Genomic DNA, 13,353 nt, shown 5'->3' with positions numbered 1-13,353 from the left:
ATCGAAGGCAAATGGAGCAGCGTATGTGCTGTGCCAAAATGTTTGAAAAGCTTGTGTGAAATTTTGTACCTGCCGTTTACCCTGCAGGAGAATAGCATCAAAGCAAGTCAGATATAAGAATATATAGAGGCATGTATTTACATATTTACAGATAAACTGATACAATTTGCTACAACAACAGCTATTTCTTATGCTATCAATTTACACAAGTAAACATGTTGCTCAAGATCTGAAATCTTGATGGTTTGGTGAAAATGATTCTATTTTACAAACCTGTTGATTTAATATATATTCCAGAATTATATTATCAGCTAATGAAAATGTATTTATGTATTATTTACATTTATTTATCTGTCTTGCATGTACTTCTAGTTTAATACATTTTTTAAATATCAGTATAATGTATAAACAGTATAATCTTATATTCTCTTATTATATTATATTCTATTATTTACTTACTATCTAAAATTAATTTATCTATAGAAAGTGGTGACAATGGTAATCATTACATAGGAGAAAAAAGGCACAACATTTTTTTTATTTAACTAATACAATGATGGCAGTTTGATGGTAGTGAGGAGTGGTGGTGGTGATGGTAATGAAGATGGTAATAAATAGTTAATGGTTCACACTCACACCCACCCACACACCTATACATTTACACATTTCTATTTCACTTCTGGAATTATGGAATTACTAGATTGTTTGTTACTGCACTATTTTGGTCTGTATATCTCTCTGTTAAAAAAATAAAAAATAATTCAGTATAATTATTAGAATTTTAAAAATAAATAAATAAATGTAAAAAAAAGGGGGAAAAAGAAGTGAATTTAAGAACTTTTAAAGGCCCCCTGAAATCAAAATATATATTGTTTAGCTTTTAGTATGAATATGTTAGCCTTAAGGTTATGAATAAGCTGGTGCGTTCCAAAACAATGACAAAATTAGCATTTAGGAAATAAAAGCATTTAAAAATTACAGTCAAATGGATCACAGATTTTTATGACATCACTGCAGACTTCAGCTTCTCATGACGCTGAAGCTGCGGCTAAAAACGGTCAGTTGTTTACACATTTACTATTTTCTACAAGGTGAATGGCACATAGTACACTACATAGGGGATAGGGAACGATTCAGACAGTGTAAATATGCTTTCAGGGGAGGTGAATGAAATCTGGTTTCATGTTAGTTTAACGTGCACCGCCGCAACGCACACACACACAGTCTGCTCCGGTCCAGAGACACGGGAGCACAGAGCGGATCATTTGCGCAAACCACAAAACGTACCAGACCCATTTGAATTCTGCACAGAATGCTGGATTTCAAAGCGATATGGAGGAGATTATGATGAGAAACGGTTAGAGATTAGGAGGAAACTGCGGCTTTTCCGTGCTGAACGGCTCTAGTCAAACTGTGATATAAACAAAACGCTATTGGCTGTTTTTAAAAAGGGGTGGAGCTACTTGATATGTCCCGCCCTGCTTTCCTGTTTCAGGGGAAATTACATCAACACATTGAATAATGCTGTGTGTTTCAAGGCACTTTAGTGGTGTTTAATGCATTCAAAGCTCCTTTGGTTTGTGTTAAACCTGATGATTATGTTTTGACTCTAGCATGATTGATTCTTGTGTTTGAAAAATCGGACTTTTTGAACAAAGGAATTCACATGGTCACCAATTAGACCTAGAAATAGAGCACTGTATTTTTTATTCATTATATGTCATCAATTTTTCTGTTTCACATTTATCTAAAGTTTAGTTTATTTTCTGATGTAAATGTTATATTTAATAGTTTTAGTATGTAGTGGATTTCCTTAAATATAATGACAACTTTAATTGCATTTAACATGATTAAGTAGTCTTTTTGTTTTGTGTTTATCTATCCATTTAGTGTCTTCCTTTTTTTTACCCCTTAACTTGTTTTTCCAAAGCGTGTTGTTTAATACCTTGAAATAGAGTTTTTCCCTAGCCGCTCTTCACTCTGAACTGTAACCTCACAATTGAGCAATTCTCACTGTCTGGATAGCCCAGCACAATGACACAAACCCAATTAACTTTGTGTAAACCCAATTTCACACTTGTGCTTCTAGTCACGTTGTCATGTTTGACAACATTTCCACCGGGACCCACTGGTGGGACACTTTGTTTGAGGCCGTGTAGATGTCAAACTCAAATTTATCATTTCATACGTTCATTTAAAAGTTTTTAGATTGGCAAAGGATTGTTTTCCCTTCAACAGAAATTATAAACTGTACAGAAACTGTGGACACCAACAATGAGCTTCATCAAACAGACCAAAGGCTAATTTCATAATGGATGATTAAACCCAAACCTCTAAAGAGTTAAATGAATAGTTCACCCAAAATGAAATCCAGTTATTATTTACATGTTTCATTACAAACTGATAAACTGGAATTGAGTCATTGCCCATTTGACAAATGTAAATATTCCCCTCCAATGCAACTCTTTTTTTGGTGTAAATAATTTCTAATTGGCAGTATTTAAGTATTTTAATTCTGTCTATTCCCCTCACAAAACTATCCCCACTATTGCATGGCTTCAGAAAACTGTCACATTTGGTCTGTGTTTGAGTTTAGTTTGAGTTGGGTTTTCTGTTTCTTCTTCCCGTTTTCGCATTAGTTTCTGTGGTGTTTCATTGTTTGAATAATTTACAACACCTGTGTCTTGTTTGCTTTATTGGTCTGCCTTTGTTTATATAGCCCATGTGTTTATGTTCTTTGTTTGGTCTCTGTTTGCCGTGTTTTTGTAGTCTGAGAAGCGTTATTCTGAGTTTGTTTTTAGTAAAGATCAACTGTTTGTGAGCCTTTATTTTCATTCGTGCCTCAACCACTGCTGTCAAAAATGTTTTTTTTTGTTTTTATTTTATTTTTTACAGCCATTTTACAGTTTGATTTGTTTCCATAGACAATGCTCATTGAGGTACACAGGCTCTAACACTATTTTCAGGTGAAGAATCCCTTATATAAAATAAATGGGGTGATTGCATTATTGTGACAATATCCATGATAGAAATAACCATCAAAATCCCTACATTCAATAGATTTTAAATAAGAAAATGATTGAGCATTACCAAAAAACCTAAACAAAAGCGAACTTTAAAAAAACTATGTTACACTTAATTGCACAGAAAATGTCAGAGAATTGCTTATCCATTAATGGCTAATACATTTCATTTATTAGTCGTTGTTGCCGGTGTCTAAGCAACACAATGACTTGTCCTGGCATATTTGACATTTTTGTCAATAGGACACAATGTAGATTTGTTTGGTCCACAGCTTAAGGCAGGTACACACATTAGCTTAATGGTGTGTTAAAAAAACCCATACAAAATATATGTGAATGTTTACCGGAGCATTTCTATAGCTATTAAATTCCCAGTTGCCTTTCTCTGCATTATTTAACATTGTTGCTTGTGAGAGCTGTTCGCTTTTTGGTCATGATGAGCTGGCAGTCCTAACACTAGCCTACCATTCTTGTGAGTTCTTGAACTAATCGCCTGTGGCAGCACCGAAGGTATTTAGCATGCTCTTAACACCTTGTAGAGGTTGTGGATTTTGCCGCAAGTGGGAAAACTCATCCGCTGTAGATTATCGTCTGGCTGGGTCAATAGAGCACTTGCTGCTAAGCTGACACCATAGTTGTTAACATTAAAATGAACTCTTCCCTGAACATCATTCGTTTGTCACTGTCGTTTTATACTTGATCCATACACTTCCTGGAGATACACAGCCTTATCTCAATTGTTCTCACAACAACAAAAAATAAAATGTGTTGAATGTCTTGTCTGATAGCACGGGAAAAAAACAGCACAGTAAAAAACGGTTAAATACAAATAAAGAAATGCAACTACCAATAATCACATTAGGATTACATAAATATTGATCAACTTTTGAATGGAAGGAGAAGTTTTTGCTATCCATAGTTTTCACGTGTCGTCACACGCTTATAGGAACGCCCACCTGGAGGGCAAAACAAGGCTCTCCTCCATTTAACCGCAAGTCCTTTTTACCAGGTTTGTAGTCAGTATTAATGCGGTAAGACAGTGATATTAAAATACCAAATTCAATATACACCTTATTGATGTTGCATACTTTGTACAGGAAAGCAGACGAACACAGAATATTAGTGCAACACGAGGTTTCTCGTTAGGTGTTTTCCCCATCAAAACCCATTATAAAGAAAACACGTTGCGTTCATATTCTTGCCTCATCTACTCGCCTGTATATAGTATGCATCATCAAAATGGTGTAAACTGAATTTGATCTTTTAATATCACTGTTTTAGTACATTACGGCACTTTTAGGGTGGGTTGCACTAAGGATTCTTTAGCCTGTCGTCAGTTCACCCTCCACCTGCTGCTTTATCAGCTCTATTACGTTTTACTGCGTAATTAATCTGTGTTTAAAATGAAGTGGTGAATATAACTCGATTTAAAATAAAACCCATATCAACAAATCCTTTAAACTTTGCTTAATTTAATCCTTATTGGTGCAGCTCACCCTATAGTGTTTTTCACGTTAAGCGTTTTAAAAACGTCCCGCTGTTTTCAGTGATTGAAATACTGCAGCAGGTGCTGTATATGGATCATAAGTGCCCAAAACGTGCATCTTGTTCGTATATTTTTGTTTTACTTACATATTGTTGTGTGTATGTTAATATTAATTCATTAATACATTTCAGTAAGGACCTTCTGTTTAGTTCTGTACAATAAGTAAGTGGTACTGTATGGAGTCGGCACTTGATGTTTGAGGTATAATCCAAGTTCTAGAGCTAAAGCACTACATTCGACTACTTACTATTCCAAAAGAGGTCATATGGCATATCAGAACAACATCCAAAGTAATTGCCAGACTGAAAACAACATTCAAATTAAATAAATCATGTACCCTTTTTTTCTCTACAGAAATTGAGAAAGGTGGCTGTGGAGACCCAGGCGTCCCTGCATATGGAAAGCGAACTGGAGACCGTTTTTTACACGGTGATGTGCTGACCTTTGAGTGTCAGGCTGCTTTTGAATTGGTTGGCGAGAGGACAATATCATGCCAGCAAAATAACCAGTGGTCTGGAAACAAACCCAGCTGCGTCTGTAAGAGTCATTTTCTGAAATGCATGGTTATAATTAACATGTTGCCATTTAGAATGATTAATGTATTGCAGCTGTAAAAACATGACATCTAGATTAGGGGCAGATATGAAGCCGAATGGCATCCGTCCATGTTGGCAATTCCAAGGTTTGCAGTATGAGAGGTCAATTATCATATTTCTGTTTCTCTAACATTACAGTTTCTCTTCCTCACTCAAGAGGGAACACTAAGAATTGTGTGGTTGTTCATTAAATATATATTTTTGTAGATTGTGATATATATACCTGATCTATAAAGCATATTATATAATAAATATCAATCTATGATATTAAAACATTTAGATTTAAATAAGGTGCTTACAGTCAAACCAAAAATGATTCACCAAAATCTATACACCAGATATATTTTTTTACTAGTGGGTGCAGGACACTATAGTTAACCCTCTGGTGCTCTTCGGTTTTGAAATGTTAAAAATCACAGCTTCATCGGAATTATATGAAACTTGGTGACTTTTCTTGCATTGGGTATGTAAACACACAAAAAAATTGGGGTCATGATTCGAGCATGCTAAATGGTCGTAAAAAAAAAAGTAGCGTTCATTGTCTTCGGTCATAAATGACCGACCATAGGAAATGAATGGGAAATCGGCAAAAACACAAAAATTCACAGAATATTTGTGTGTACAATCTACAAATCGGCGACAATGCTGAAAAAAAGTACACATCAGTAAAGGGGTGACACTCTAAAACATCAAGAGTGTGATATTGACACATCCACTCACGCACACATGCACACTTATACACACACACACACACACACACCTATGAAAAACTGAGCCTATGAACCACATTTAGTTTTTTTTTTTTTAAATCAGAGCGTCCTCGGAAAAATATGAAACACACAAAAAAATTGAGGGCATGATTCGAGCAGGCTAAAAAAATACTCCCACTTGTGCTCTTCGGTCAAAAATGACACCATAGGAAATTAATGGGAAATCTGCAAAAACAAATTCACAGAAAGAAATCTAGATTTCTAACAAAAAATATATAAAACTTTATAATAAATAGTTTTTGAGATTTTGTTTAAATATATATTCAAATCCATCAAAAACAAAAATCATTAAATGTGTTCAAAACAGAACTTGGGAATTCTCCATAGAGACCTCTAGTGATTACACCCATGGTTGCATGATTTCTTACATAATTCCAAAAGAGAGCGCTAATCTGCCTTCACAGTTTTTTTTTTGGAAGGCCTAGTCTCTATTTTAGCTTGAACTACTGCAATAATAATAAAATAAAAAATAAAAATAACAACAAAAAAAATTTGTATAATTTTCAATGGCAAAAATAGACCATAATTATTGTATAAATATTAAAGAATACCCTCAAATCATCTCAAAATACAAAATTAAAAAGAAAAAATATTATTGAAGAAAAATTAATTGCATTGGTTTTACTGGGGTGGAGGAAGTTTAATTTTTAGGTGTCCGGTCACTTATGACCGGGAAGACAACCAATGCAACCCCTAAACGAAGAGCACCAGAGGGTTAATTTATGCAAGTGAGGATAGCAAAATAAAGTAAACCGTTACATATTATACCCAAAAATTCTTCATACAGTGGAGTACCAGTAAATCTGATAAAAAGTTGGGACCAAAATTATTCAGACACTTTGACCTGACAATGTTTTACTTAAGTGTTTTTTTTTTTCTTTAATTGGTAAAGCAACCTTTTACATCACAGACTGAACAAAATTAAGCATTGCTTGGTAATTGGTTGACCTAAATTGGTATTATCTAATTGTGTACTTACATTTAACAGCTGACAGCTGATTGGTTGATTGTTATCAATTACATACCTTTCTTTCCAAGTTAGCTGACATTATCAAGATGAATTTGTTCTGACACAGTTTAACTCTGAGTTCTTGTCATATTTTATTACCATTTTCTAAACTATGGCGAATAAACTGTGACAATGTGAGAGAGTGTTGAAGGTGTCTGAATACATTTTGGTTTGACTGTATGTCACTGAAAAGAAAGAAAATTTCACTGACTTTAGACTTGATTTAAATACACATGGTGTCGCACGGTACCAGTTTTTGCACTCACAAATGAACTGTAGTGAATTTGGCCTACAATCTAAGATAACCTTCTCATGCAGTGGTATTTTTCTTTAGTACTGCAATAAGAGGAAGCAGTACCTTGCTAATGTTTTGTTGTTCAAATGAAAACCTGACAAAGCTCATACTTTGAACAAATTCCTTGACATGCCATTATTTCTGCACCATGCGAACAACTCATTATCATGGTCTATGTGAACTACCTTTCCTCTCATCTTTTTTTAGAGACAAAATAGCATTCCTGGTAACATATCCATTGTGAACTAAAATAAATATTGTGACCTTTGTAATGGAATTATATATATTTGTCTTCATTTCCAGTCTCCTGCTTCTTCAATTTCACCACTCCGTCAGGCATCATCCTCTCGCCAAACTACCCAGAGGAATACGGAAACAACATGAACTGCGTGTGGCTCATTATAGCCGAGCCGGGCAGTCGGATCCATCTCATTTTCAGCGATTTTGAGATGGAGCCCCAGTTTGACTATCTCATTGTGAAAGACGATGGGATGCCGGAGCCCACCACATTTGGAACGTTCTCTGGGAAGGATGTACCCTCGCAGATCGCTAGTAATGGGCATATAATGCGCTTGGAGTTCCAGTCAGACCACTCGAATACGGGAAAGGGGTTTAATATCACCTACACAAGTAAATACAATATTTATTTTATGATGTGCTTTTATTTTTTTAAAGGCAAAGTGTGTAATTTCTGTACTACTAAGAGTACTAATAATGTAGTTGTGTTGGGCTGGTTGGGATACTCTGACAGAGTAATGTTTGATAACGTTCAGAGCCACATTGTTTCCACTATTCAGGGAAGTCATACTACAAATTGCTTATAAGGCAATATATCCGCATATTAAACTGGGATATAACAAAGTCCCTTACAAGGCAAGTCAGTTCACTTGGCAGCCTTCTTGGGAATGCACTCGGACAACTATTTTCAGTCATGCAAGTATAGCTCCTATCTAATTGAATAGGGAAATACAACAATGTCACAAACTCACATTTCAAGAATTTTATTTTATTGTTTTAAACGGCAATCAAGTCAGACATTAATAGTATCATAAACATGGTTTCTTACACTCTATTTCTTACAATAATTTATATATATATATATATATATATATATATATATATATACAGACATTTTAATAATTTTCAGGGCTATAGTTGATTTATCTTATTTTTCCCTGAAACGTGCAAAATTATTGCAACATTTTTTTCAGCTTTTATAGGATTTAAATAAGTATAGTATTTTTGAAGTTGAATAGATTCACACCTTTCATATTTCATATCTCTATTGTGAAAAATGCCATACGTTCATACTTTCAGCACATAAAGGGCATTTTGACCTTCAGTACAACTTTCATAGGATTCCATTTGTTATAGAAAAAAGATTTGGATTTATTTTTCCCCCATGTGAAGCCAGATGTAGTCATGCATAGCAAGAGTTCTTAGTTTAATTAGTTATAAGGTTTTATTAAAATTACATTGATGCACAAATATGTAATTTTATTTTATTAACAAATATTTCCACTGAGATTAGCTTATATTTAAACTAATACAAAAATGTGTTTTAATATTTAGGTCTTGATGCATAACAAACCTTGATAATCCTAGTCTACAATGACACAGCAATAAAACCCAATGAGCTGCCAACACATGCAGCATTTTATGGCATAGACACATTGTTAACGGATGTACCAAAAAGTAGGTAGCACGGATAAGATACATATTTAAAAATTCTAAGGCTGCATCTTATGTATCTCATTGCACACAAGGAAATGGAGAGGCTTCCTCCAGTTTGTCATTGAAAATCAAGCTAGCTAGCCTGTTAACTTTTTTTAAGCTAACTTGTGAAGTTGCTTAATGTAACCACAGCAGCAGTACGTTTATTAAGTTGTTATGGCAAACATTGGAAGCAGATTTGCTGAATACGTTCTGGAATAAAAAAATACATTTAAAGGGATAGTTCACCCAAAAATGAAAATTACCCCATGATTTACTCACCCTCAAGCCATGTGTATACGAGATTCTTATTTCAGACGAATACAATCTGAGTTAAATTTAAAAATATCCTGGCTCTTCCAAGCATTATAATGGCAGTAAATGGCAGCCCAAAATTTTAAGCCCCAAAAAAGTGCATCCATCCATTATAGAAATAATCCATACGCTCCAGGGGGTTAATAAAGTCCTTCTGAAGCCAAGCGATTGATTTTTGTAAGAAACCCACTTTCTTCATAAGTTGAATATGGAAGGCGTAAGTTAGTTTACTTTATGAAGTTTTAAATATGGATATGTTTCTTACACAAACCCATTGCTTCGCTTCAGAAGGCCTTTATTAACCCCCTGGAGCCGTGTGGATTACTTTTATAATGGATGGATGCACTTTGTTTGGGCTTCAAATTTTGGGCTCTACGATTCACTGCCATTATAGTCAGTGAGCATAATAGCTGAAAATTGACATATATAGATTTTTAGAGAACTGATGAAACCGAGGACCATGATCTTTGTTGGCACGTCTATGTGAGAACAAAATTTGGGGGTAGATGGAACCAGTAGTTGCAGGCGATGTCAGTGTCAGTGGATTGTGTTGTTTGATATCTCAGTGCTGCTTCGGTAATGGTGTGTCATTGTCTCAGAAAGAAGTAGACATGTTTCCGCTGGAGTGGCGCTGGAGCAACTGTCAGGCACAACCGTAAGAACAATGAGACTGTCATTGGGGAATGGGGTAGAGCTGCGTACATGCCCTAAGCCCTGGCCGCAGGTCTCCATGCATTAGCCATCACACTTCCACAGGGGCTTTGCAGACAGATGTATTCACCAAATGAAAACACTAAAATAGCGTTGGCAGGATCTTCTGCTTCTGCGAGTGCACATATTGAATAATTGAAGCTTCCACACTGACATCTGTGATGCATGTGCAACACATATGTGAGCTGTCTGCAGAGTTGTGTTAAGGGAAAACAGAGATTTGACAAAATCTGAGTGTCTCAAACGACAATAGAGGGTTTAAAAATGAGGGCAGTAATGCGGCTGAACGCTCTCTGCCAACATCCACGCAACGCCTCAACGTCTGTGGCTTTCCTTGTGACTCGTATTTATTTTTCATGAGAAATTGTATCTGTTAATGTAGAGTAAAGTAAGAAATAATTAAATTAAATTATGAGAATGAATGCACAGGATGCCCCTAGGATGCTAATGCTGCCTCGAATGCTGCCACACAAAGTGGAGTGGGCATTAAATATTTGCATTTATTTTAAATAATTCAGCTATCTGGAGTCAATTATTCCACTTCTACCATGGTGGCCACAATAACATTTGGTTTATCTCAATACAATTTTCAGGTTTTGGTCCCTTAAATGCTCATGTAGAATGTCATAGTCATTACTAATTTAATAGTCACTCAAGCCACCATTACTAGTTTGACTAGTTCTACAAACAACAACCTGGAACTACTTCATAGCTGTGCAGATAGAGGAAATGAATTATTGAACACCTTTGAATGTTTGTTAACCAATCAGAATAAAGCATTCAATGATAAAGTGAATTAATGTCTTGTTACATGTTATATATGCGTTGCATTATCACATACACTATATTGCCAAAAGTTTTGAGACACCTGCCTTTACATGCACATGAGCTTTAATGACATCCCATTATTAATCTGTAGGGTTTAATAAGGAGTTTACATACCCTTTGTAGCTATAACAGCGTCAACTCTTCTGGGAAATGCTTTCCACAAGGTTTAGGAGTGTGTTTATGGGACTTTTTTACCATTCTTCTAGAAGTGCATTTGTGAGGTTTGGATGTGAAGGCCTGGCTCACAGTCTCTGCTCTAATTCATCCCAAAGACATTCTATCCGTTTGAGGTCAGGACTTTGTGCAGGCCAGTCAAGTTCCTCCACACCAAACTCGTTCATCCATGCCTTTATGGACCTTGCTTTGTGCACTGGTGCGCAGTCATGTTGGAACACGAAGGGGCCATTCCCAAACTGTTCCCACAAAGTTGGGAAAATGAAATTGTCCAAAATGTCTTGGTATGCTGAAGCATTAAGAGTTCCTTTCACTGAAACTAAGGGGCCAAGCCCAACTCCTGAAAAACAACCCCACACCATAATCCCCCCTCCATCAAACTTTGCACTTGGCACAATGCAGTCAGGCAAGTATCGTTCTCCTGGCAACAGCCAAACCCAGACTCTTCCATCAGATTGCCAGACAAAGAAGTGTGATTCGTCACTCCAGAGAACACTCTGACGCTTTGCATTGCACTTGGTGATGTAAGGCTTGGATGCAGCTGCTTTGCCATGGAAACCCATTTCATGAAGCTCTCTATGCACTGTTCTTGAGCTAATCTGAAGGCAACACGAAGTTTGGAGGTCTGTAGCTATTGACTTTGCAGAAAGTTGGTGACTTCTGTGCACTGTGCTCTGTGATTTTACGTGGCCTACCACTTTGTGGTTGAGTTGCTGTTGTTCCCAATTGCTTCCATTTTGTCATAATACCACTAACAGTTGACCGTGGAATATGTAGTATTGAGGAAATTTCACGAATGGACTTATTGCAACCTATCACGGTACCACACTTTAATTCACTAAGCTCTTGAGAGTGACCCATTCTTTCACAAATGTTTGTAGAAGTGTCTGCATGCCTAGGTGCTTGATTTTATACACATGTGGCCATGGAAGGGATTGGAACACCTGAATTTAATGATTCAGAGGGGTGCAATACTTTTGGCAATATAGTGTACATTACTGTAGCTTTCCACTCACACATGTTGTGTCATGTCTGCATGCATGGTTTATTTGACTGCATGGTGTACAGAACATTTTAACTTATGCAATTGTACTGTAATTGCAAATGTAAATATCATTTAAAATGACATATTGGTTTTGTCTCTACCTGAGAGCAACACATGATAACAAAGTTAATCCAAGCTTTATGTAAACCTTTGATGGTAACATACCTATCACAGGTTGCAATAAGTCCATTCGTGAAATTTCCTCAATACTACACATTCCACGGTCAACAGTTAGTGGTATTATAACCACTACCGTTTTGGTAGTGGGTTCATTAATGTAAATTAATATTATTACCTTTATTCTTTGTGTTATGTAGTATCCAACTCAGGATCATTAGAAGTCATACTAATTTGCGAACATGTACAAATCCCTGTATCTCAAACAGTAGAACATGATACATGCAACACCAACGTCATGAGTTTGATTCCTAGGGCATGCATGAACTGATAAAATGTAAACCTTGAATGCAATGTACTGTAAATCACTTTGGATTAAAGCATGTGTTAACCCAAATTTAGAGCTAACCATCAATCCCAACCTTTTATCCAAACCATCTAAATCTAAGCATGATGATAACACAAAGTCAGACATTATCATACAATTCTATTGTGTACAAATTATTATGAGTTGTGTTTGGCCATGTATGTTAGCTTTGTTTACACATGCACATTGCAGTCTGTTTCCGTGCTGAATTCACCCATACAGTGTATAGGATAATAATGCAAGCTTATTGTGTCTCTACATGATGGCATCTTTTAAACACATGCTAACATGCAAACATTAGCGAAGCTCTTATATACACTCTATGAATTAGGTTTAGTGGTATCATATATGTTTCCGCCCGTGTGCTGCAGATTCTCCAAAATTAGGTTAAATTGCAAGTGACGGTTTGGTGGTCCACAGGTAATTGTCACTGCTGCAACATTTTGCTTATGAGACTGGGCATCAGTTGTGTTAGTTGTTCCTTAAAAGATAATTATAGTTCACTTAATTGAAGGTTAGGTACTCTTAATGCATGTTAAGTGCTGATATGTTCTCAGGCAAGGACAGGCAGGACCTAGATTAATTATTATATGCTTCAGCACTGATTATACTTTCATCCTGTGTCTGTAGCGTTTGGTCAAAATGAATGTCACGACCCTGGTATTCCCATCAACGGACAGCGCTTTGGAGAGCACTTCTTACTGGGCAGCTCAGTGCTCTTCACATGCGATGAGGGCTTCATCAAGACCCACGGATCCGAATCCATCACCTGTGTCATCCAGGATGGAAACGTGGTGTGGAACGCAGCCGTCCCCCGTTGCGAAGGTGAGAGGGCTCTAAGACT

At 36.2% G+C, this 13,353-nt stretch overlaps 1 protein-coding gene across 2 annotated transcripts in view; it reads left to right on the top strand.

Moving 5' to 3' along the window:
* LOC307142376 (CUB and sushi domain-containing protein 1) overlaps positions 1–13,353 on the top strand; it is a 787,545-nt gene that overhangs the window by 534,397 nt on the left and 239,795 nt on the right. For both annotated transcript variants that reach the window (XM_079843154.1, XM_079843155.1), the window contains 3 exons: positions 4,924–5,106; positions 7,543–7,869; positions 13,140–13,334. In XM_079843154.1, the coding sequence (XP_079699280.1) occupies positions 4,924–5,106; positions 7,543–7,869; positions 13,140–13,334 (705 nt within the window). The remainder of the gene's footprint in view (positions 1–4,923; positions 5,107–7,542; positions 7,870–13,139; positions 13,335–13,353) is intronic.

This window comes from Gobio gobio (genome assembly GCF_949357685.1).
Source record: "Gobio gobio genome assembly, chromosome: 18".
Lineage (NCBI taxonomy): Eukaryota > Metazoa > Chordata > Actinopteri > Cypriniformes > Gobionidae > Gobio > Gobio gobio.
Note: the sequence above shows the minus strand (reverse complement) of the source record. Positions and strands in the feature narration are given on the sequence as shown.